The sequence below is a fragment of the Apus apus genome, chromosome 20, assembly GCF_020740795.1.
Source record: "Apus apus isolate bApuApu2 chromosome 20, bApuApu2.pri.cur, whole genome shotgun sequence".
Lineage (NCBI taxonomy): Eukaryota > Metazoa > Chordata > Aves > Apodiformes > Apodidae > Apus > Apus apus.
The window spans coordinates 5220121-5245826 of NC_067301.1; the positions used below are offsets into that span (position 1 = coordinate 5220121).

The following is a 25706-nucleotide window of genomic DNA, read 5'->3' on the forward strand; positions in this document are numbered from 1 at the left end:
GGGTCAAGGCCGGAGAGGCCTGGCGGGGGGGCCGGGGACAGGACTACAGCTCCCGGGGGGCCCTGGGGACGGGACTACAGCTCCCGGGGGGCCCTGGGGACGGGACTACAGCTCCCGGGCTGCCCGGGCCAGGCCCCGCCCGGCCGTGACGCGCCTTCCCGCGCCTCGCAGTGACGGAGCCGCGGGTGGAAGATGGCGGCCTGACGGGGGAGGCGGTGAAGGTGAGCGGTGGGGCGGTGTCTGGCGGCAGGGAAGGTGGGGGCTGCGGGGGGCCGGGCGGCGGTCTCAGGGGGTCGCCTCCCCGGGGGGCAGGCACAGGGGGAAGGGAGGGTCTTGCCGCCCCCGGGGGTGGGCGCCGCCCTGAGGGGATGGGGAGGGAGAGGGGCACTTCCCGCCCTTTGGTGCGCGCGCCCTCAGTCCCGCTGCTCCCTCAGAGCTGAGGAGACGGCGGCCGGAGCGGCTGCCCAGAGCATCCCCCGGGCGGAGCTCGGCTGCCTGTGCCTCCTCACCGCTGCTCCCCTCACCCCCCTGCTCCCCTCACCCCCCTGCTCCCCTCGTCCCCTGCTCCCCTCACCCCCCTGCTCCCCTCGTCCCCTGCTCCCCTCGTCCCCCTGCCCCCCTCGTCCCCCTGCCCCCCTCGTCCCCCTGCTCCCCTAATACCCTGCTCCCCTAATACCCTGCTCCCCTCTGCTGCAGAGACGGGCTGAAGTCAGCGTCGAGGAAAGAGCTGCAGGACGGAGGCTGGCCTGGGCGAGGGAGAAGGCAGGAAAACTGCAGTCGTTCATCTTCGAGAGGGACTCGAGCTGATCATGTCCGGCTTGTGAAAACGTAACTCATCGTAACGTGAAAGTAAGCAGAGGAAGGGGAGAAGGGATCGTTGGGGGCCTGTTGCCCTAAAGGAGGAATGAAATTATTTGTTGTTGTTGTTGTTTCTGTTGTTGAAGTAATTGCTAATGAAGCAATTTCTTTGTGAAAGAAAGGAGGTTGTTTTTAAAACGTGTATTTATCTAGTTTTCAGTAGGATGCTTAGCTGACTAGCTGTTGGCACTTGGTGAACCATATTTATTTATTGGATTTTTCCCTGTAGCGCAATGTCCCTGTTGTTTACTCGTTCCAACTCAATAGTTGCAGTGAAGAAGGATAAAAGACACATGGCTGAGGTAAATGCCTCTCCACTGAAACATTTTGTCACTGCAAAGAAGAAAATCAATGGTATCTTTGAGCAGTTGGCTGCATACATCAATGAGAGCTCCTTGTTCCTGGAAGGTAAGCTGAATTCTTGAACCACAAGCATGTAACTGCTTCACCCACACACAGTTCTCCAGATATACACACAAAAAAACCCCTCATTCAGTTAAATTTTGTTGCTAGACCTGTGCTTGTTTTTATATCCATGTCTGTTTTTATATCAATATTTATTAAAAGAACAGAAAATAATTTTATGGAACTTGGGTGGAGTTCAGGGGCCATATTTGAAAACTAAGACATTTGCAAATGTTATGAAACTGAGCTAGTTAGTGAGCTATGTTTGGTTTTTATGTTGTTCAGGAGTTCTTTTATAAACTATAAAAGGCCCTTTAGGCTTTTTGCCTATAATACTTACGAGTATTTTGCCTAGACGTGTAATTGGTAGTGACGTGTAGCAAATGCCAATAATTGGCTTTAACAGCTTAAGATACAGGCAGAAGATATTTTTTTTAAGGGTTTATGGCAGTCCTAAGGATGAGAATGGTTATTAGGCACACAAAAGAGACCAGCTGATAAATGCTGTTACAAATTTGCTTCAGGTGTTTGCTGTGTGTGTTAAATCATGAAGTTACTGGTGCTTCATCCAGTACTGAAGCAGATGGCCTGGAATTCAGACACAATGTATTTTGATTTTAGAAACACATAGGAACATAGAGCTTGATCCTGTCACCACGGAAGAGCAGGTACTGGAAGTCAAAGGCTACCTGTCAAAAGTCAGTGGTATTAGTGAAGTGTTGGCAAGACGACACATGAAAGTTGCTTTTTTTGGCAGGTGAGTCACGTGCTTGCGTTGCCTGCGCTCACCACTCAGGGAAGCAACGGGCGTCGTTGGGATTGTAGCCAGTAAAAAATATTCATAGAGACTCCAGCTTTTGCTTGTCATGTGCATGTTGCTGGAAGTAGTTCTCCTGTAAACTGAAAACGAAGGTTGTAGCATGTATTTATTTGATTTGGAAGAATTCTTAAAAAAATAGAGAAGTCTTTTTGCCAATGGCACCTAAATTGTTGATACTTCTGATACTGCTTGGGTTTAGAGAACTTGCTTTCTGTAATACCAAAATGAGTATATCTGAGTATCAGAAGCCTAGCTATACTATTCTTCAATCTGACTTCAGGACAAGCAATGGGAAAAGCACTGTCATAAATGCCATGCTCTGGGACAAAGTTCTTCCTTCAGGAATTGGACACACCACTAATTGTTTCCTGCGTGTAGAAGGGACAGATGGACATGAAGCTTTCCTGCTTACTGAAGGCTCAGAGGAAAAAAAGAGTGTTAAGGTACAATTTCCTTAAGCATAAGGAGAAGAGCTCTTCAGAAGTGGCAGAAAAGTAACAAAAAAAATGAAAGCACAATTAATAAATGTCACTGTTAAGGATTTTAATCATTAAAGGAGTACAGGTGAAGAATGGGATTTTGTTAGGTGTAGGAAGAGAGGAATGGAGCAAGTTATAGGATGGAACTTCATTGTATGAAAAAGATTATGTGTTTGTTAGTGTTAGCAGGGAACTGAAATGATGACTAAGGATGTTCTGAGCTCTGTGTGACTGACAGAAGGCACAGACTTCCAGATAATTCCTCGGTAGCTTTTCTTGAAAGGAAGATTTCTCAGACTCTCACTAGGATGTTGCCTTTTGACTAGGAGACTCAAGCAACTTTTATGTGGAAAATCTCCCAGGGTGAAAGTGATTTAGAGTTGGGGTATATCTTAAATTGTCTGTGAAACAGCCATGGAGGGGAAGTAATTGTGTTAATGCATCTTAACATACAGAAAATGTGATAAATTATCCATCTCTTTAATAGACAGTAAACCAGCTGGCTCATGCCCTTCATCAAGATGAACTTCTGAATGCTGGCAGCCTAGTCAGTGTAATGTGGCCCAATTCCAAATGTCCTCTCTTGAAAGATGACCTGGTGCTGATGGACAGGTGAGAAATATCTTTCTTTCCTTTCCTGCTTATCACAGACTAATTACAGAAATGTCTTCAAGTACAAGTTTAACAAACATCAAGGAAACTGACCCTGTTCTAATCTATGACAGTGACTAAAGTCCTTTGCTGTCGTTAGCAGTCAGGATTTCTCTTGTTTGATACTTCCTTTTAGTCTGTACTCTGTGTCACCTCAGTAGAGTATGGCTCAGACATGGGAATTGAATGCCCTGGAAAACTGAAAACATGTTTCTTATTAACCTTTTTAAGTTCTATTTTTGCTGTTTCTACAGCATAGTAATGTCTCTTCCCTTTCTATTGCTAGCCCTGGCATTGATGTAACCACAGAGCTGGACAGTTGGATTGACAAATTCTGCCTGGATGCTGATGTATTTGTCCTGGTGGCAAATTCTGAATCAACATTGATGCAAACTGTACGTTCAAGTCCACTTGTTCAGTGAATTTGGCTAAAAGTTGATACATTTTGATATATTAAAGGTTTTGTTCCATTTTGCTTAGGAGAAGCAGTTCTTCCACAAGGTGAACGAACGTCTGTCTAGACCCAATATATTTATTTTAAATAACCGCTGGGATGCCTCTGCTTCTGAGCCAGAATACATGGAAGAGGTTTGTGGTGTGTTTAAGTTACTTCTCTTTGCATGGATACTGTAGGCCCCATTTTGACTGGTCTGCTTTGACACTCATAAACTGTTGGATGTGATTTACAGTTTGGGTTTTTATTACCATAGTGTGGAGACTAGAGGGAGTATAGACTAGTGATCAGGATGTGACTCAACATTTCTGAGCTGGATATCAGGAATTTCACTAGAGCCTCTTGAAATGAGATCACTTAGACAACCTCTGCAAGATTCTGTGAAGCAGCAACGGTTTTTTTAAATTTCTTTTGCATTGGTAGCTTAGACCAGCAGAGGGCATGTGGGTGCCTGGGCTGACCTCTAAGAGATGGAGTGTACAAGGCATTTATCTATCCTGTTTGTCCCTCAGGTGCGACGACAGCACATGGAGCGATGTACCAGTTTCCTGGTAGATGAACTGGGTGTGGTGGATCGAGCCCAGGCAGGGGATCGAATTTTCTTTGTGTCTGCAAAAGAAGTGCTGAATGCAAGGATTCAGAAGGCTCAAGGGATGCCAGAGGGAGGTGAGGAAAGCTAACAGAAGCTCTCAGTTTTCTTATAGGGAAGGAAATAGAGAATATCTTGTACCAAAAAATGGATAAAATTGGGGTGGGTTGGATTATTAATAGAACAGTTCAAAACAAAAGAGGTGATTTAGCAGCATTTTTGCATTGGCTTCAGGGTAAAGCAGGAGTATCACCTGATGTCCAACATCAGATTGCTCCCTGAAAGATTAAGTAGTTATTTTGTACTTCTCTCAGGTGGAGCACTGGCAGATGGATTTCAAGTAAGAATGTTTGAGTTTCAGAACTTCGAGAGAAGATTTGAGGTGAGCGTTTTGTGTTCTAACCTCGTTAGATCTTACTCCTCAAAGGCTGTGAACTGGAGTTTCTAAACATGGAGTGGGAACACATTTTGGAATGAGGTTATATGGGAAGGAGAAGTTGTGTTAGTGTCCTCCTGCCTGCTGCTAATCTCAGCTGCCTTTTCTGTTCAGGAATGCATCTCGCAGTCAGCAGTAAAAACCAAGTTTGAGCAGCACACGGTGAGAGCAAAGCAGATCGCGGAAGATGTTCGTCTCATCATGGATTCTGTGCATATTGCTGCCCAGGAACAGCGGTGAGAACTGATGCTTGGTGCTTGCATAACTAAAACTTGTATTCCTGGAGAAATCTAAGGGATGAGCCTTTGAAATGCAAAGCAGAATACAGCATGGTTGGGAGTGGGAAGGACACGCACACTGTTGGTCTTCTAGTGAATTGTAAAAGTATTGTGAGAAGAACCTCTCTTATTTGTCCTGTGTCATGTGGATGCAATGTATTATAGATACTGGCACATTTTATTCTTGGGCAGGAGAATCAGTCTTGTTTCTGGAATTTAAATTGTATTTGTAGATCAAAAATGCATTTATCTGGCTTCTTGATGGGCACTTTTTTTTGCACCAGAGTTTATTGTCTAGAAATGCGAGAAGAGCGACAGGATCGTTTGGGTTTTATTGACAAACAGCTGGAGCTCCTTACTCAAGACTATAAGAGGAAAATAAAACAGATCACAGAGGAAGTGGAGAGGCAGGTAAGGAGGAGTGTCTGTAACAGCTACCAGCATGGTGGGGAAAATGCAAAGTGCTGACAAAGGACTGAAGTACTAGAAATGTGGGAGTTACAGATGGGAAGAGCAGGAATGCTTTCAGAAGATGACAGTGGTCTGGCACTGCACAGTTACAGTGCTTAGGGCTCAGTAGAGCTTACTGAGAAATGCATGTCTTCAGGGCTGCTTTTTGGTCTTTCCCTAGGACAGGATCCATAGAAACTGTCCTGTGTTTCTCTAGGTGTCAAATGCAATGGCAGAAGAAATCAGACGGCTTTCAGTGTTGGTAGATGAATACCAAGCAGACTTCCATCCATCTCAAGTAGTTCTCAAAGTTTACAAGAGTGTAAGTGAAGTTTGCATCATACAGGTTGCTTAAGCAATATAAAGAGGCCTGGTTTTGGCCCCAAGTTGGTCATGTTCAACATTCTTCCAACTAGGATATGAGCTGAGCTTCTCATCTTGTGGAAAATACTTTGTTAGAATGGCTTTTGCGTTTGGATAGCTTCTGTAAAAAGTGAACATTTTTTTTTAATTTAAAAGAGATTTTTAAAAAATAATTTCAGTGATAAATTTATACCCATGTGAGGTATCACATTGTATAGATCAAACAGAACTTGCCCTGGACTACAGAGTACATATGAGATATTTTTATTTTGCTTTTTCCTCTCTCCTTCATGGAAGAATGGGGAGAAAAATGAAATTAATATGAGAACTGTGGGCTGACATAATGCATGCTCCTGTTGTGGAGGGGAGGGGGGTTTAACTGGCAAGTTCTAGCACCTGTAGCCTGCATCTTCACCTATGTTTATTTTAAGCTCAGTAACACTTCTTTGCCAGGAGCTGCATAAGCACATTGAGGAAGGCCTGGGTCGGAACATGTCAGATCGTTGCTCCAATGCCATCACAGCTTCCCTGCAGACAATGCAGCAAGAAATGATAGGTCAGTTCAGCAGGCAACATTTTCCTTTAACTAATGCAAAACAACTGTGCAGATGTTCTGGGTTTCTCTTTCATCTGAATACCTGATAGGCAGCTGGCATCATCTTAGTTTCCATCTTTGTTAACAATGCTGTTGTGGAAAGGACTAGTTACTCCTGTTTTTTCCACTCTGTGTCTGAACTTGTGCAGTCATTTGCTGATGAATATATACAGTCAGCTTAATCCTCATGACAGAAAGGAACTTTGAAAACCTCAAAGTCTCAGATGAAGATCCTAATGAAATGTGAGACTTATGACTAGGTGCCTCTGAATGTGAACTTTAATAGGACTGTGGTGCCTAAACACTTTCAGAACTGACATTCACATTCTGTTTTCCAAGCTACTGCTAAACTGCAAACTTCACCAGTTATCTCTAAGCATTTAGGAGGGTCTGTGGAAAAATTTCCTTCTGAGTTGATCTAAAGAACTAAGAATCAAATAGTAATTCATGATATATCTCTTGCTTTGAAACATGCTTGGCTTTCGAAAATTTAAGGCACTAAGAAAAATAACTGTGTAGAATGGAACAACCCATAACCACCCTGATTACAGAGTGCAAGTCTGGTTAATTTTCTGAACTCAGTAGCCATTTTTAAAATATGTTTATTCTCTGTCTGTGCAGATGGTTTAAAACCTCTTCTCCCAGTCTCGTTGCGTGGCCAGATAGACATGTTAGTTCCTCGGCAGTGCTTCACACTCAGCTATGATCTGAACTGTGACAAGCTTTGTGCTGACTTCCAAGAGGACATAGAATTCCATTTCTCTCTTGGATGGACAATGCTGGTGAACAGGTTTTTGGGACCAAAGAATGGTCGACGGGCCTTGATGGGCTATAATGACCAGGTAAAACACTTCATTGAGGAGTTGGGGTAGATGTGACAGTCATAATTTAAGTGGCTGCTGAAGTTAGGGCTTGTCTTCTCTTACTCGTTTTGTTTTGTCACTGCTTTTCCAACTAGATTCAACGCCCTTTAACACCAGCAAATCCCAGTCTGCCTCCTTTGCCTCAAGGCTCTATGACCCAGGAAGAGCTCATGGTGTCGATGGTGACTGGACTGGCCTCACTAACTTCCCGAACTTCCATGGGGATCATCGTGGTCGGAGGCGTGGTGAGTTGGCAATCTGAGCACCACTGCCATGCACAAAGTTGGAGCACTGACTTGAAAAGTGCTTGCACTGCCCAGTGCTGTAGATGTTTGCTGTCCACAGAGAGTGAAATATTTTCTCCTTTTGATCTTTCATTGTGTATAAATATTGAGCTATTTTACATAATAGGCTTGGAGCCAGGGTTGTTGTGAAGATAACTCTTTGAGTATGTTACAAAAGTGCTAGTCTCTGATTCTGTTGTGAGAATAAAAGAAAATCTGGTGAGGTTTTTTTGCCCATTTACAGGGGAATCGGGACAGAAATATCTTCCTTCCTGGAAGAAGAGGACAGCACTTAATTTTTAGATACGATGCCTAATTTATTTCAGAGAAAATCAGCACTTCTCATTTTGAAAATAATAACTGGTTTGAATCTCAAATCTCCCCAGACTGTGGAGGCATAAGAGATCTAACTCAGGTTGCATGGTAACTCTGGCTCCCATTGCAGGAAGAATCTAAGTTTCTGTAGTGCCAGTTCATACCTACCTGCTGTTGTAGTGTGTCACGGTGTCCAGGGGTGGGTGATTTCTGAAAGGGGAGATGGTTGCTTTAAAAAGTCTTTCACTTTGGAAACAGAGCTTCTGTGAACCAAAGTTATCTTGCACTTGCAATATAATTTAAATGTGCTGGAAGGATTAACCCACCCCCCAGCAGTTTAGGTTGGGTATTTTATTGTTTAGACCAGACATTGGTAGGAAGCTGTCAGACACCACTTGCAAGTCAATGTTATCTATCTAGCTCATTTTTATGTGCCTAGAATATAAATAAATGCTTTATGCTAACTCCTAAAAATGGTGCACAATGTTTAGGTTATGGCTGTCATTTGGCTTTCCTTGTGCTTTTTTTAGGTCTGGAAGGCTGTGGGTTGGAGGCTGATTGCTCTCTCGTTTGGCCTTTATGGGCTCCTTTACGTGTACGAGCGCCTCACCTGGACCACCAAAGCAAAAGAGCGCGCTTTCAAACGGCAGTTCGTGGAGTACGCCGGGGAGAAGCTGCAGCTCATTGTCAGCTACACAGGTTCCAACTGCAGCCACCAAGTCCAACAGTGAGTTGCTTATATTCAGCTAAAACTTGATCTAAAATCTGTTGTTTGGGGCTTTTTATTTTAATTCCTCACTAAAACAAAGTAAGTCTACATACTGCATTCCAGATTTAAAAGTGCGGAAGTGAGCATATTTTAAAGTAATATTACGCTTTTTGGAATCACTGAGCTAATGTTTAGGTGATGTTAAACTTTAGTCTTAGTGTACTTCTGCCTCTCAGAGTTGCTTTGATGTAGCATTCTTGTGCAGAAGTGGAAAGATGAGCATCTAAGCAACATCATCACTATACATCAAAAGGGTTTAATTCCTTGCATTTGCTGCTCGATCTGACTCTTCCTCGTATCCAACTGTTCTCCTTGTTTTATAGAGAGCTTGCTGGAACATTTGCTCATTTGTGTCAGCAAGTGGATGTCACACGGGAGAATCTTGAGCAGGAAATTTCTGCCATGAATAAAAAAATTGAAATTCTGGATTCACTGCAGAGCAAAGCGAAACTGCTCAGGTGAGATTTTTTTTTTGTTCCATATACACAGACATTTGCATACAACTGTTTTTCATGAGATTGCCCCAAGAATTTCAGGTTAGGGTGTATCTTTGAGTGCAGTGCTTCTTCCATTGTGGTGTTTGATGTGCAGACATCAGCATCTTTCCCTATTAAGTGGTGTTCCCTTTCACTATGTACTTTCTGATGTACTGTTTACAGTCATTTAAATCTTCCATCTCACAAAACACCTTTACCACTCTTGTTTGTGGTTTGTTTGGAATTACAGTTCCTTTCCATTTATCAAAACATACAGTCCTCTACTACAAACTCCTTCAGACTAGTATAAAATTATGCAAAAAGTCACACCCACACACCCACACCCACACACCCTTTGTACATAGTTGGCTGATGATTTTCTTCACCCTGCAAAGGCTGTCGGGAAGAATTTTTCAAAACATTCCTTATCTCAATGGGAAGCTGTGACTAAGGTTTCAGCTTGAATCTGAGAGCCTAGGGACTGTCAGCAGGCAAATGTTCCTGACCTGAGGAAGGGCAAGGAATGGCAGCAGCATTTTGGAATGGACTTGTAACACTCCTCTCCATGCCTTTTTCTTCACTCAATTCAGTCATGCTTCTTTCAGGTTGGCTTGAGAAGAGTTATTTTACTCACTTAATGGAGACTTTCTGTCCTTGCAGGAATAAAGCAGGTTGGCTTGACAGTGAACTCAACATGTTCACGCATCAATACCTGCAGCAAAGCAGATAGTGTGGAAAGAAGAGAAAACCAACACTGTTTCCTGTCAGTGCTCTCTTAATTACTGCAGAGAACATGGTGGGTGATGGAATTCCCTCAAGGGAACGAGCAAGAGCCTATTGCTACGTTTCCAGTGTTGTGTGAACAATAGGATTCTGCTTCCCTGTTTGTGTCCCACCTCTAAACACTAGCTGTTTATAACTCCTCTTTTTCCTCCTTGTGAGACCTGGCTACTTCAGAAGGAATGTGTGCTTCATACATTTACAGGGGGCTTTTTAAAGCAAAACCAAATACAGTAACAAATCTAAAACAAATGTTTGTCAGGTTAAAAGTTATTCTGACATGTCCTTATGGAGTCATTCATTTTGCTACGTGGTGACAACTTTTGACTTCCAAGCCCCAGGTTTATGTATGTGTGACAAGCAGCCATTTGCCTAAAGACAGATCCCACACACACAGATGTAATGGTATCACAATGCATTTATAGCCTATGCAGGCCTATCCCCTAGGTTAATACTCTGTTACTATAGGCCAGGACAGAAATCACCGTGGCCCTTCATAGGAAGATTTATTACTGTCAGTTTGTTTAAACCTATGAACAAAACATAGTTCTCTTCTGGAGCAAAAGGGACTAAGATTTTGCTTTGGTAAGCTTACTGTCTTTGGAATTAGTTTCTTCCTCTTAAGAGCACTTCAATAATGCAGTCTGGCCTGTTTCATGTCATGGACAAAGACAAGTAGCTCCTGTGAAGGGGATAGTGCTGATAATCTGGCATCTTGTTGAGGAAGAGAAATAGGAAAGAGAAGCTAGTTGACAGAAGAATGTGATGAACTGTTTTATGAGATAAATTGATGAGTGTGGGGTTTTTTTTGGAAATGCACAGCTATGTTTCTAGAAGCAGGCCTCTGGAATTCCATTACCACTATTTGTCCACAAGAACAGCATGTGGATTACAAGCTGGAAGAGATTTTGCTCATGTAGAGTTCCCATAGAATTTTGCAGTCTGTAGTAATATGATTTGATGTTGTTCCTCTTCTAAGTATGAGAATGAGCTGGTAAGTGCAGCTCTTGTGGGGCAGGGAGAGAGACTTGCCCCTTGTGTTTCATGCCAGGGCAAGAGTGGATTAAGGCAACTTGTTTTTTCAAAGATGTTCTGTATTTGCAAATGGATGAAATTAATTGTTGAGTTTTGCCCTAAAGCCATTTTGAATTTGGAGTTTAAGATTTGAGAATTGTTAAGGACTTCAGTCTGTTCCATTTGGAGAAATTACCACTGATTTCAGTAGTAAGAGGATTAGGTTCCTATGTTGCAAAGTTTCTTTTCCACTTAGTGGGTCAATATTTTGCTATCTTTTGGGTACAACCTTTCTGTTCCCCACAAAATATCTGAGGAATCCAGAATCAGATCCTGTATTCCTGAGGTTAGTGACAACCTAAATCTGTTCAGCACCAAACTTCAGAGAACATGGGCTATCTTTGAGCAGGTCCCAGCTGAATTCTCAACTACTAACAGTGATTTGTTTTTTTTCCTGTTGACAATGAGACTTTCCACTTGAAAATGGTATCAGCTGCCTTGGGATTTCTTGTTCATGCTCAGGTGTGAACATGTGCATGTGACAAGTCCCCTGTTTTATGTGTCACAGAAGTTCCAGAAAGAAGCCTGACTTGTGAGTAGTAAAAATAGTGAAATACCAGTAAGTACTTTAGGCTATTCTAAGATCTGCAGTAAGACTTGAAGTATCTTGATAATGTAGGAGCGGGTAGTGAGACTCTTGTTATGTCCCCAGAATGCAGGAAGCAAAGCAAACTTTTCACTTCATTAGCTTTGCATCCAACCCAAACTTGAAAAGCCGTTTTCATCAGAGGGCTTCACTGGTCTTGGTTGGTTTCTTCAGGCAACCACCAGAACTTAAAGCTTGGATCAGATCTGAGAATGAGGAAGTAAAATTTTGAGTCTTTGCCTTTGGAAATGTGATCTCTAGGCTTGTGGTGAAGTATACTGGAGTAAGTGGAATCATCTACTGTTACCCTGCTGCAGGTACTATGTGAATAAATTCAGATCTCTAGTTTCTCAGGCTATCACATACACATTTATAATAGGCTATATATTAACACTATTGAGTTAAAGCATTAAGCTCATCCCTAATACACCAGGAAATTGTCAGTTCCAGGTAGAGGGAGATGATTAAGTATTGCTGCTCAGCAGCTCTGGGCTACCTGAAATGCTGACCTTGCTTTTGAAGCCACGTGCTGTTAGCATCCCTTCAGTGGGCCTTTAAGGGAAATGGGACACATGAGCTTGTCTCTAAGCCAGTGACCTGTAAAGGGAAAAGAGATTGATGGGTTCTTAGAATCTGGTGTGTTGCCAATGTGTGTGTTTCTGATACTGTTCAGATTTTGGTGATAGAGGCATTCTCACGGTAATGCTGAAACCTATACAACAGGGAAAAGAACCACTTGATTTTTTTAAGAAGCAAAACTGTTAACATGGCAGGAAAAAGTTTTTATCTATGTGTGTAACCCTTGTCCCTAGAAGCCCAAGTGATAGAGAATCAATCTTTTGAGAGGCCTATGAGCTGGATTCCTCTTAAAGAAAACATAGCTGTACTTCTTTAATTCAGAGTGGTGGAGGAATGAACACTATCAACAAGGAGGCTGTTCTCTGCTTTTCATAAACACAGAAAACTAATCCTTAGGTTGGGTCATTCCAAACCAATCTTTCCCAAACTCTTTTTAAAGAAGGTCAGCTAAAGGCACTTTATCTTATTGCTGCTACTTATTTTTCTCATTTTGTTATGTTGATGGAGCTCTTCGAAATACTCTTACCAGTGAGTTTTCTTTCTGCTGTATTTAAGGTGATACATTTGCATGAATTATTCCTGTATCAATGCTGTAAACAGTGGAAACCAAATAAAAGTTAATTGGAAAACTATTTACCCCGATGTGTTCTCCATGTCGTGATACAGTCTTCAAGTGTAAGTATAATGTATTCAGATGATATGCTACTGTAAATTGCATGTTTGACAGTAGTGGCCTTTTATCTGCGTTTGTACTATGAAAATTAACAAGGAGACCAGTGATACTGAATTATCTGATAGAAAGTTAGAGATTCCTTCTGAAGTTACACTAAATCGATGGTATCGAATCAGTGATTTCTTGAGAATGTTGCAGGAAGTAACGGCCAGCAAATGCTGTGCTGGTAGACAGAACTTGTGAGTCAGTGTTCACAGTTGATTAGTTTGTGTTAGAAAAAGGCAGATTTTTCAGTGGTGAGTTTTCCAGGCAGCTCCCTTCTGGCTTCGGGGGGAGCTGGGGTGCGTGGTCCGTGCGGACAATGAGCTGAGGCGGTTCTCTGCACCTCAGAGGAGGCAGCTCGGGGCTGTGCCCTCCCCAGCAGCCGCCAGGGCTCCCCGGTCCTGCCGCGGCTGGGCCCGCCCCGCGGCTCCCGGCATGCGCGGGGCTGGCCGGGCCGGGGCCGCCCGGGGGAATCCCGGCGGCGGCGGGAGCGAAGGCGGGGATCCCCCGGCCCGGGATCGCGGGGCAACCGCCGGTTCGGAGCGCAGGTGGGCCTGAAAACGCGGTGTGGGCGGAGCGGTGCGGGGGGGTCTGAACGTCCGCAGCCCTGGAGCCGCTTGGCCCGGTGAGACTCGCCAGCTGCCCGGTTCCGGCGGCTGCCAGGCTGGCCTCTCGGAGAGGGAAGGAGAGTTTAACAATGCCCGGGGTCATCTCCCCTTCCTCCTGGGCATGGGACCGCCCAACCAGCGCGTCTGCGCAGAAACAGCTCCCGGAAGTTCTGCTACCTTTCTTGCGGAGATGGGAGTTCTTGGCTCCCGAGACAACCATTATTTATTTTTAACTGCTAAGCTTATTTTTGTAAAGGTTTCAGACTAAAGCAGTTTCATAAGCTTGAGCCCCTGGGGTTGAGCCTGAAGGACTAACGGCTTCTTGTAGATTATGCTGAGTGGATCTCATCCGGTAAAACCCTTCCAGAAAGTCCCTTGACTAATGTTATTTTCAGAGTATTAACCTTCCAGCGAGCAATGATGAAAGGATGCAGTTAGCTTTGTCCTGTGAATATGGTGATAACTTCTGTTTTGTTCAAATTATCTCAAATTCAGTGCCTCAAGACTAGTATGTTTCTATGTTATGTCTGGTAGGGCACCTCTCACTTATTTTTTGTAACAAAACATGTTACAGTTCTTTGATTGTTAGCGCTGGTTATCATTCCATTGCTGTTATACACCATATGCATTGGATTCCTCATATCCCGTTGCCAAGGTAGCAGACAAAAACAGATCACATTAACTTTGGGGAAGGATTTAGGCATCCTTTGGAGCAAAAGGTCCCAGGGAACCACATAGTTTTCTGGGAACATAATTAATCACTAACCAAAACCAATGTGGGGGTTTGGGGTTAGAATTTTGTTTTGTTGTTATTTAAAAAAACCACCACCTTCCTGCAAATTTAGGACAGCTTGTGACCTTGTAAATGTGTTGAACAGTGTGACAGCCTTCCAGTCAAACTAAGTTTTAGTTATTTATTAGCTCCCTTTTCTTCCAATCTAATAAAAGGGCAATAACCCTTAGTGGTTAATGTGTGGGACTGGAACTGACTGAGCCCTGTTCTTGAGTCATAATTGAGCCTTTTGGAGTCATTCTGCTTGGGTAACATGGAGAACATTTTGATTTAATACTTATTTTGACTGTTCATTATTCATATTTTGAACTTAGGAGCATGCTGTTACTGTCACAACATAAATATTGATGCTTAAAAAGAACATTAAAGCAGAATTGCATAAAGTTGTCCTAAATATAAAATGGCTCTTATTTTGTTTTTTGATGTGACTTTTTTCATGTTTTCTGTTTCCTCTGCAAGAGTGTCTTGTCTGTTCAGTCAGCTACAAGCTTCTGGGTGCAAAATACCTGAGAGTACATCTGAGGGGAGAGAAGTATGCAGTGGTGGTAGTTCTTTGTGGTAAGAGTTTTGAGATCGGCTGATTTCTCAGGAGCTATGATCAACACTCCTGATGTTTGTAGAGTTGTAAGTGTTTTTTATGCATCTCCTGAATGCTTTTCTTAGTGCTTCCATTTATCTAGTTCACCCTTCCTCTGGCTTTACAGGAAAATGTTTTCATAGGATGGAGTTAGAGCACCTGAAGAGGCTGCGTCAGGCCAACCAGGACCTTCTACAAAGCCTCAGAACAAAGCAGGAGGAGATCAGAAAAAGACTTCCCAGCAAACCTCTCATTCCAGCGTCTCTCCATTATAGAGCAGCTACTTACAGATCTGTCCCCTTGCCCAAGAGAGGGGTATGTGTTGTGTCTGTGCTAAAACTGCTGGAAAAAAAAGGGGCCTTATATGATAGGCAGCAGGTCTGCCTGTGGAGTAGTGTGGTGAAGGAGATATATGGACATGGAGGAGCTGGAAGAAAGTGGAATGCAGATACAGAGTGTTAGAAAAGTAGCTAGATTTTTTTTTTTAACTGTTTATTGTGTGGTCTCCAGTATGTTATCTTTGCAAATGATTCAGAGATCAGTTCCTGCTTAAGAAATGTAGGTTTCTTAATCTAAGATAGGAATGAACCTATTATTTCTTCTAAGGACAAAAGGCTGAAAGTTTAGCACTTCCTCAAACTGGGAAAAGCTGCATTTAGCTGGAAGTGGATCCCTCTCTTATGTTTTCCAAACAATAATGTCTCTAATAATATAAGGATTTTGGGTTTTTTCCCCTGCAGGAATTTGAAGGGGTTAGCAGAGTAGATTAACAGGTTGATTTACTGAGTAAATGTCCTAATGAAAGGTATTTGTAGTCTGAGTGATGGTGTGTGTCTCTGTCCTTACGGAATGAAAAACAGGTCGATGTTGTGAAGTCTACAGCTGACCCTGCAATGTTGGTGTCTGTGGAACCTGGAGCTTATGCAGCCAGAGCAGCCCTCTCTTCATCTGTTAAACACAGGAGCGATGACAGAGGGGTGCAGCAACAAAAAGTGAAGACACAGGAAGCAGTAGGTTTGGATTCCAGCTTTCCTGGGAAAGAGAAGAACGTTGTGCCAGTGTCTGCAATCATTACATGTGGCAGGGAAACCTCTGGAGTGGATAAGGATGGCCATGCTCAAGGAAGTCTGGAGAAAGAACCTTTCCTTCTGGGACATGGAGAGAACAGAAAACAGCCCACTGTGCTACATGGTTTGCATGAGAAAAAACGGCTTGAGGGGCATCTGGACCCATCACTGAGCAGGATACAAAGTGAAGAGACCAGCAGGGAGCGCGTGGTCACTAGAGAGCCCATCAACCGTAAATCAGACTTGCTGACGTCTCAGTCCAAAGAGTTGAAGGTAAATGCTGGAAGCAAAGCTTTGCCCATTTTCGTAAGGATGGGGAGAAAGAGTCAGGAGAACATTACTTGCCCTGTTCCCGGTGTGTAAGTTGGAAGTTGGGGTCAGAACTATTCCCAGCCTTAGCAGCCAGGGGCTCTTGGCAGTCTGTTCCAGCCCTGCTTTCCTTAGCCCTTGAACCAAAGACAAGAGGTGCGGCACTTCGCTCTGAGACTCCTTGTCGTTTGCGTGTGATTTATGTGCTAGGGGAGAACATCCTGGTGCAGTGCTGCTTCTGCACAGCTTGTTCCTTGTATTGCCATTATCATCCTCTGGGGCAGCATGGGTGGCCTGGTGTTTGGGGATGTGTGGTGCAGGGAAGTCAGCATTTTGTTTAAAGCCCTGAAGAATACTGGGTCAGTCTTCTGCCTCCTGCTTCTGCTTTATGAATTGTGAAGACAAAGGGCTGGGGAGCAAACTACTGGTAGGCATAGATAGAATCTAGCCTCAAACTAAGCCACAGCTGTCCCATTTGAGCACCTGCCAGTTATCACCTAAGCTGTGCTTTTGCATATCCTGCTAGATATGTAGCAAGTCTATATGGATTGTTTTCTTTCCTGAAGGAAGCTGATCCTGTGACTTTCCAGTCTGACTCTGAAGAGTATCCCATACCTATGAGCACCTCGTCTGTGTGTCCTTTCTTGGGCTATGACTGGATTGCAGGTGAATCCTAATCCTGAAGCAAAGCTGTCAGCACAGTGTGGTAATAGAAGAGTTAAAACACAGCTTACAACCCCTGTAAGTTGAGCTGTGACAGAAGAACCTAGACATATACATAGACACAGATCTAGAGCTTATGTAGCAGGTTGCAGCAGAGGAGCTGCAGTTTTGTTAGAAGCTGTTCTCTGTCAAGGGCAGAGATGACTTGTGCTTCCCTGGAATGGTGAAGTGGCAGTGATGAGGGAATCTAGGCAGCAAATGGCAAAGCTGAGTGGGGTCAGTTGGGATACCAAGTAACTGAAATTATTGAATGCAATGAGGGACCCAAACCATATAGTAAATATCTGGCTGGACATGATGGTGTGCTCTTAGACCTTTGGTTGTTTTGACTGTTTTGCATTAGGCTTGCTTTGGTGCCTTCCCAAATTCAGTAAATCCTTGAATTGTTCTCTTTCCTTGGTGTTCTCAGGGCTCCTAGATACAAACTCTTTGGTAGCAGAAAAATCTGATCAATACTTTGCTGAGCTTCATGAGTTCCGACAGGCCAACAAAGAAGCATGTATTCATGAGCAGCACCTGGAGTAAGTGGACATGGGGGAAAAAGCAATTTATCCCTTTAGAGTAATGCAAAGTCTGATGGGAGTGGAAAATTGTCAGGGTGGCTTTGTAGGCCTTTATTTACCTCCTAGTCAGAAATAGATACTTGGAAAAGGTGGTGCTGTTCAGAGGGCCTGCCCTCCTGTCACTAACTGGTTTGTTTGTGTGTTTCTTTAGGCCCAGTGATCTGGATAACATAGTTCCTGAACAAGAACCAGCTTGGATACCTGGTTCCCATAAGTGTAAGACCAGATTTCTTCCTAATTAATTTCAGTGAACAAACAACTGAGCGGTCTTTGCCTGTTGTTCCAAGAGAGCTGCACAATCATGTGAGACAAGGAAGAAGGTGTTATTTTTAGCTGCAGCTTCTAAACCAGATCAAACTTGCTCCAAAGATTTTTGAGTCTTCTAGGAATCCTCTCTCAATTAGTGTCATCTTATTTTGTCAAGGTTTCTTGTAATTGGCTAACATTCTCTTTTTAAGTTGAAGAGGTTGAAGTTTTGGTTTTGCTTTTTAGGAACTTACTTGGGGACAGGAAATGTAAAAGGTACTTCAGGAAAAGCAGCTCTTTCTATAGAATGCACGTGTGGTAGAACACAACTTTGCTGACTGCTTTGAGGAACCTTCTGACCAACTAGAAATACCATGATGTTTCATTACTCTGTGGCAGGTGTTTATTGTTACCGATTAAACCGCCGCCTCTTCACTGTCCCTACGGACTCGGCATCAGCTTGCCCTGTGTGTAAGATCCCACGTACTCACCAGCCCTTGGAAACACTGGAAGAGCCAGTCTATGTCAGGTAGATAAGAATTGCTGCTTTGTGATATGTAGAACTCGAGGAAGAAATGCAGAGGAAAAAGTGAGAAACAAAACAGCATTAGAACAGCTCTGTAGGAGGTTGCTGTCCTCCAGGCAGAGAGATCTCTTGCTGAAATCTCCCTACTGATCTTTGCCATAAGCAGAAACAGTTTTGAAGTCAGTGAGAAGTGCATGTTTTGTCTGAATTTGGTCCTGAGTCTGAATGTACATGTAAAGTGTCTAGTGCCCCAATCCAAAACTGTTTTGCTTGATTCAGTTTGGGATTAGACCCGTGGCTTCTGAGTTGGAAAGGCATGCAGATTTGTCCTGCCATGTGGAAGGTGTAGACAGTGACTTCCCTTGTGTGGTTGCAGGGTCAGCATTCCCAGGTCTACGCTTAAGCCTGCCTACAAATACAGAGCCCATCGCAGGAGGAGCTTTGAACCAGCAGACAATCTGGCATTGCCTTTGGTAAGTTGCTGTCTTCTTGCTGATACTGGTGGCACAGTCCAGGCTGGGCATTGTTCCTGCACAGCATGGGAGGAGGATCTGGGACTCACCTCCCTGGCTGGGTTTCCACTAGCGTTTCTGATCTGCCTCACTGAGATAGCAAGAAAAGCCGTTGGTGTGTGTGGGGGGGTTCACATCTTTGTGTAACTGGCATAAAATACATCATTTTATCTCCAGATGCTTTACATTGAGAAAAGGAAAGTGCCATATAATTCTGGAGCACAATTCACCTGACTTATTTCAGGCATTGACTTTTCAACACAGGAAATGGTGCCTACGAGTGCCTGTGTTTCTTTCCACAGATGTTAGGGAGTCTAAATTACAAGCTTCTGTAAAGTATTCACAGTGTAGAGGGCCACGCAAAATCAACAGTGGCAAGGTTGAATTTAGAACTAGTTTTGTGGAGTTTGTATTCTAGCCCCTAGGCAATGCAGCAGGCAATATTACTAATCCCTAGGCCCTGGCCTAGAGATTTCTAGGAAACAGGTAGGAAGAAGCCTAGTTTTGAGGTTTAAGGAACTGGATGAGTCAGTTAAGGCAGGTTCAGAGAGGTCGGGTGCTTGAGTTCACAAAGCAAAAGATTAGGAATAATTAGCCAGTGTAAGGTGGAAGAGGGGACAGTAATGCAGTTTTGCTTCATTAGAGAGTTCTCCTTCCTGTTAGTCATATAAAACTCCTCAAAAATCAGTTAATTACCTGCTAAAACCTCCCTGTGCAGAGGTTATTGTGTAGAGCTAATGGGCCCCAGTAAATGAAAAGGGTAAAGTGCTCTAATGCAGCATTCCCATCTTTTCACAGCATTGCCTGGCTGGCTGGGAATACACCATCACTTCCAGCAGCCCCATGCTCAGCAGTCTGGATCTGCGATCTTCACTGGAAAAGAAGCCGTCTCACCATCCTTGCCTGGTAAGAGCCCCTGGAAATGCTGTGAATTGCACAAATGGGAATTCCAATCCTGTCTCTCCAAAGGGTATGCAAATCATTCATGACTGAGTAAACAAAAATACCTGGAAAGACTTTCCTTGTCTATCTAACCAATCTTCATTAAAAAGGGAAAAGTCACTTTGGTATTCTTTGATTAATATCCTTTTCATTTGGATTCCAGAACTCAGGTATCCAGAGTGTCAGGAGGAGCCAGGACTGACCATCTTCTGAAGCTGACCCACTAGACACACTTGAGACTTAGCAGTGCTTCTCAGCAGAGGGAGCAGAACAAAGCTGGACATTTCAGAGAAACTGAAATCCAGTTGCCTCAGCTCTGTCAACCACTGACTTCATTACCCTGGGGAAGGGATGGGTACAGGATATGGAAGCAACTCTGGATAAAAATAAATCTTTGAATAGATTTTTCCTACTTTTCATAGTCATGCACTTATGTGAGCAACCAATACACATATATGAAAGTTTGTACATTCAGTTATGATTTTTCACTTTTTTTTTTTGCCTTTTGCAGCTACTTCTAAGCAGATCCATGAGCTTTCCCACCTAGGGCTGGATAAAGTGATGTGTGCAGGATGACTAACTAGTACTGTTACCACTAGGACAGCCATAGCAGCAGAGTTCATCTGCCACCTCAACTAAATAAATGAGAAGTGTCACGTTAACTCTGAATGCCAGGGTAAGGAATTGGCCTGTGACTGGCCTGGTTCAGTGGAATACATACAGATGTGTTCATTTCCAGATGTTTGAAACATGACACATAATTTGCTAGTGCCTTAAACTTGAGTTACTTAATAATTTAGTTAAAAAAAATCCAGTTTATTTTCAGTGCAATGTCTGTAGCTACAGGGTGCATTATGTCAGAGTAATAACGAATATGAAAAAGGACGTTAAAATGAGATTTTATTAATCAGAAAGCTGTAGTACTTTAAAATGTTTGCAAATTATGCTTGTCTCTGCTTTCTCAAGTTTTTTGGAGATAAACCAAAAAAACATGTTGGAATTTTTAAATTGTACCAAAACCAAGTATATTTGGCTTATTAATAATATTGTATTAATGCTATAGACTTCTCCTACTTATTTAAAGCAATAAAAATTGTTTTATTTTGCCTTGAATAAGTCTGAAACAGGAATCCTGACTTAAATTTATTTCTGGGAGCTAACCTGATAGAAGGAATTTGGTTTACACCAGTGATATTTTCAGGCATTCACAAATATTTATATATCAAATACATTATTTATTAAATCAAATGTATTAATATATTTCTTTTTAAGCCAGAAAAGGAATATTGCAAGTTTATTGAATCTTAATGTAAATCTTAGAATGGAAGATGAAAGATGTGACTGATCAGTTTAGCTTTGGGCTGTGTGTCTGTAGGGTAAAGTGAATTGGTCAAATTACTGTGACCAGTACTGGAAATAATAATTTTGAAAGAAATTAATCTAGAGAATATAAAATGCTACCTTTCAAATGTTATACTAAATGGAGCAAATTCAGGATTTTAACAACAATGCCTTCAAACCCAAACCATGAGAGGTCATAAATGTCTTCTTCATTTATCCTGAAAAAAATTACAGCAAGTCAGCTCCACTTCATAAATCGAGATGAAGCACTGTTAGATTAAGTAGTTTATGTGAGATCTGTCTGGTGAATGCAGGACGGAGCCAATGTTGAACTCAAAACATCTCTTGGTAGCTAGGAATGCATTCAGTCTTTTACACTTGTGAAAATACTGAAAATGTGATTATGAGACTCTTCCTCCACTAGAATCAGGTGAAAGAAGTCAGTGGCACTGCACCTGCTTCTCCAGGTTAACCTCAATTTGTGTCTTTGTATGTTGGTTCTGCCTGTTTGATCCTGCCTTCATTTGCAAGCTGAAACAGACTGAAAATGCTACCTGTATATGGAACTTTTTTTTTTTTCATTTTTCTTCATCCCCTTCATATCTCTCCATTGCAAGACTAAGCCTTGTCCAGATTAAGACTAAGTTCTTGTCTAGAGCAGCGGATCTTCAGGAAAGGTTCTTTTCCTCTCTTCATACCCTACCTCTTGTATTCTCACATCCCCTTTTGGGTGAAGCTTCTCACAAATGCTCAGTCTCAAAATATTATTATTTTTTTATTTATCTGAGCCATCCTACCTGCCCCTTTTGCTAATAAAAAATGTTTCACTTCCACATTAGGAGGACTCATTTCACTTTCCATGTTGAAATATGGTATCTTAGTTCACTTTCTTATCTGAACTAGTATAGGGAATTGTTTCCTTTGCTTTTTGTTTATTACTTTTTCAGAGCAGAAAACCTGATTTGCCCATGTGCTTGATGTGTGTGATTACAGTGGAAGAATCCACTGGGAGAATAATGTATGTATTTGGCAAAATTGGAAGATACTGTGTTGCTCACACTTTGATGCCACTAGAAGTTGGAATAGCCAAAGTGAAGCCCAGCATTCTTGACTTGTCCTGGATTTATTTTAGTAGTTTTAACATTCCCAGCACTTGGAACTTGCTGGCTTAGTCTGAGCAACTGTGTCTTCTCTTAATGGCTGGCTCTGGTGTGTGTGCCCATTGTGGTAGATTTTTACTTGAGTGATGATTGTTTAATGCTTTGATGGTAAAGCTGGTTGTTTATTCCCCCTTTTTGACTGTATTGCATGTGTATAACACTGATTCATAAGGTGGGAAATCCAACTTTGCTTAATTAAGCAAATTAGACACAGTAAATAATGCATTTTTGATTGGTTTTAACAGAGAAGTGTAGCTCAGCCTTTAAAAGGTGGCTCTGCTTCTCAGTAACAGTGTTAGACATCAACCAGTGCTTGTTGCTTCCTCTAGGATTATTGTAAGTTTTGGTGATGTCTCAGAATCGGGTGTTTCTTGCTGTCACTACATGAGACTTAATATCAAGAGTCTTGACTGAATGCGCTGCTGATCTACTCATTCTGTTCCATTACCAGCATGTCAAGGAGTGACTGTCTCCAAAACCTTCAGATTAAACATTTGCCATGTGGCATGAGGTTGCTTTCTGAATGATTGGCCAGTGTTGATTCTGGGGGCTTTCATCTCTTGGAACGTGCGTTTTCAAAGCCTAGAAGAATTTGTTTTCAGAGTGTGTAAAATCTGAAATTACAAGAGAAATTCTGCCCCTTCTCTTTAGAGTTAAAAAGCCCCTTAATTTTACCAGTTCCCTGGCCAATGGCAAACCAAGCGTGAGGACTTTCTGCTTTAGCTGGTGTGTATTCCATTGGTTTCTGCAGAGGAAAACTATGCTGCTAGGGAGAGAAAAACAAGACCCTAAATTGTCAGAGTTGAGATGCTCAGCTATAGTCACAGACGGAAGTTTTACATTCTTTGAAAAAACTGTCCTGAAAATGTTCCCATTTGTTTTTCTCACAAAAAGTGATCTTTTCCAACTTAGTTTTGTTTGTGTCAGCAAAAGAAAGCTTATCCTGCTCCTGTTAATAGATAAGCTTTATAACACTCAGCTTTTAGATGAAGAGGACCAGGGTATCAAGAAATGATAGGAATTACCCGAAAAGCCTGTGAGAGAGTACTGGGAACTAATGACTCCCACTCTTTTTTTTTTTTAACCACCAGGCCTGTTTTCCCCAAAAGTTTTTATTTTTTATTAAAATGTACTTTTTCCATTTCCTTGTTTCACTTCCCAGGCATATAAACAGAGCACATTGCAACTGCAACAATAACATTAACAATTGCATATCAGTGAACAAATATTTTGTTTGCACCAGGGCCAGTTAACAAGGAAAACTCTGGCATATCTCATTATTATTTTGAAATTAGTAATACCTTTCCAGCAATAGAGATCTAGTTACTGTGTCAAATTCACTAGAGTTTTTTGGATTTATATTTGTGTAAATGTGAGCAGAAATTCTTGTTATTAGAATTAAGTGAAATGCTCATAATTCCAGTAATCTTCTAAAAGGGTGTATTTATTCCTGAAGTAAAAAAAAGAAAAAAGAAAGAGAAAAGGTGAATATAGGGAGTGCAGTAAGATTGTAAGTAATTTCCAGTAAATGAAAGAGTAGTGTTTAATCCTGAAACAGCTGGTTTATTTGGGAACTGTTTCTTGACTTGCAGATGAACTGCACAGGTTAAATGCTACGTTGAAATAACTGAACCTGGCTATGAAAGACCTGTCAGTTCCCACATACAAAATACATGAAAGTAGATCTTTTGTGAAATGACAAGGCTCTGCAAAAGCTTCTTTTACCTCTCTCTTTGGTTCTGTTCTGTGCTTGAATCTCTCACTGCAGGGAACCTTTCACTGAAGTTTTCAGTAGCATCTTCTGCCAAGAGTTCATTGACTGGAATTCTTGAGTGGCTGAATAGACTTCCTGGTTTGATGCTGTTCATGGTTGAATAGCATCTTCCAAAAACACTATTAAAAATGCCCACTGTGTTACTCAAAATTTAACAAATGCTAGCATTAAAATTTCTTTGCACATGCCCATTTCCTTTAACAAGTTTGTTATTTACCATATCAAATCAGTCCAATTTTCCCTCACCAGCTGCCTTCCTCCTTAGTGAGCTGGTCTCCTTCCACTCTATTCCTAGTCATGAGTTTCTCCTAGTCCAAACTTTTTGGCCCCTCCTGTTGATTCTGTCTTTGTCTTCTGTCTTTGAATTATATGGCACTTTCTTTCCCCAACTTTACTTTGAAGGTTTCCTTGAAAGCAAAAGAAGGTACTCTTCCATTTTCTCAGTTCCAGTTCCTGGTTGTATCCTGCTGAGGAGACTCTGCTGTAGAAAAAGTCTGGTTTTGCTTCTGAAACTCCATGTGGGAATTCAATTATGTCAAGCTATTTCACAACAGCCAACTTCGGTAGCTGTGAGTGGCTTGAGAATGATTAGAGAGTATTTATTTGAGATCTCCCCACTGAAAATCAAATGCATTCACCATCAAGCTTGTGCAAGGTTTGGGTTGTTATGAGGCTTGAGGTTGGTTGGTTTTTGGCATACTTTCCTGGCTTCTCAAAAGGCACATTCCTGACACAAGAGTTACCTTGGAGCAGGGGAATTCAAGAATTCAGACTGAGGCAAATGTCTGCCCTGACAATTTTCTGCTCTAGCACTTCCGAGTCTGGCTGGTAAGTAGCTGAAAACCAAAATCTTTTAAGCTCAACACCAGACCTGTGAAGAATAACTGCAGTCAAAATCAAATAACAGAAACCTTGAACATGATTCTTTCACTATAACTTAACTATTTCAAGTAGACTTTCTACATGGGGTGAATTACTATGAAATAAAAAAGGTTTGAATTTACTACATACTGGCTGCTGCTTGCTAGCTCTCTCCATGGTTATACTGTCTGTTTAGTAGCTTGCTAGCTAGAGGCAAGTATGTACTTAATTTCTTGTCTTTTACCAGTCCTTTCATGTAACTAATGGCTCTACAGGAGCCTTACTGCACTTCCTGGGTAGGTGGGGGGAACCATGAGCTTCATAGAACTCCAGACAAAGACTTTGACATGAGGGAAGACAGCTGAAGTCAAAGCTGGTGCTGATGGATTAATTTTCATCAGTGCAAAGGGTGGGGATGGGGAGTGGGGCCCAAAATGCTTTTGTGGGTTATTTAGGTTTACAGTGTGATTACTGCAGCAAATGAGCAGCATAGAATGTTTTTGCTTGAAATTAAACTAGTGCTGGGGAGGTGTGAATACAGGGCATGAAGGATCTTTAAAAAGCCCATTTTTATTACCCTTCCAAGCTTTCTTTATTACTACTTTCTTTACAGCTGAAATGATAAGTGATTCTCCTGTTTGGACCATGGAGGATTCACCCTTGAGCTTCTCCATTTCTATCAAGGTATGGGAGGAAAGGCTTAACACAAATTACATTCAAATAATAACATCTCTGTCTAGAGCTTTCTCTGTGGAGAATGACAACGTGTAACTCTACCATTCTTCCAGAAGCTGTAGTTAAAATAACTGAAAGTACAGACATGATGAGATCTTTCTTTTAAGGTCATCTCTCTCTCTCTCAGCCAGCCTGTGGGCACAGTAATTC

At 42.3% G+C, this 25706-nt stretch overlaps 2 protein-coding genes across 9 annotated transcripts; both read left to right on the plus strand.

Moving 5' to 3' along the window:
- The first annotated feature begins 153 nt into the window (after positions 1-153).
- MFN2 (mitofusin 2) lies at positions 154-12736 on the plus strand. Its single transcript, XM_051637212.1, has 19 exons — positions 154-221; positions 697-849; positions 1088-1266; positions 1885-2020; positions 2364-2526; positions 3050-3174; positions 3500-3608; positions 3694-3801; positions 4180-4333; positions 4571-4638; positions 4807-4928; positions 5255-5381; positions 5638-5742; positions 6237-6339; positions 7000-7220; positions 7337-7486; positions 8371-8567; positions 8933-9067; positions 9746-12736. The coding sequence occupies exons 3-19, from the start codon at positions 1092-1094 to the stop codon at positions 9813-9815; spliced, it is 2268 nt and encodes a 755-aa protein (XP_051493172.1). The 5' UTR covers positions 154-221; positions 697-849; positions 1088-1091; the 3' UTR covers positions 9816-12736.
- Positions 12737-13032: 296 nt separating this feature from the next.
- On the plus strand, positions 13033-20975 carry MIIP (migration and invasion inhibitory protein). 8 transcript variants are annotated; one of them, XM_051637213.1, is made up of 11 exons: positions 13033-13367; positions 14680-14778; positions 14941-15112; positions 15658-16137; positions 16740-16839; positions 17306-17417; positions 17611-17675; positions 18105-18234; positions 18608-18704; positions 19542-19649; positions 19849-20975. In XM_051637213.1, exons 1-11 carry the CDS (start codon positions 13255-13257, stop codon positions 19885-19887), a joined length of 1515 nt encoding a protein of 504 aa, XP_051493173.1. In that variant the 5' UTR covers positions 13033-13254; the 3' UTR covers positions 19888-20975. The 8 variants fall into 8 exon arrangements, with proteins under 8 accessions (XP_051493173.1, XP_051493174.1, XP_051493179.1 ...); XM_051637214.1 differs by having other exon boundaries at positions 14698-14778; XM_051637215.1 differs by lacking the exon at positions 13033-13367 and adding an exon at positions 13390-13779 and having other exon boundaries at positions 14680-14844; positions 19849-20974.
- The last annotated feature ends 4731 nt before the right edge of the window (positions 20976-25706 follow it).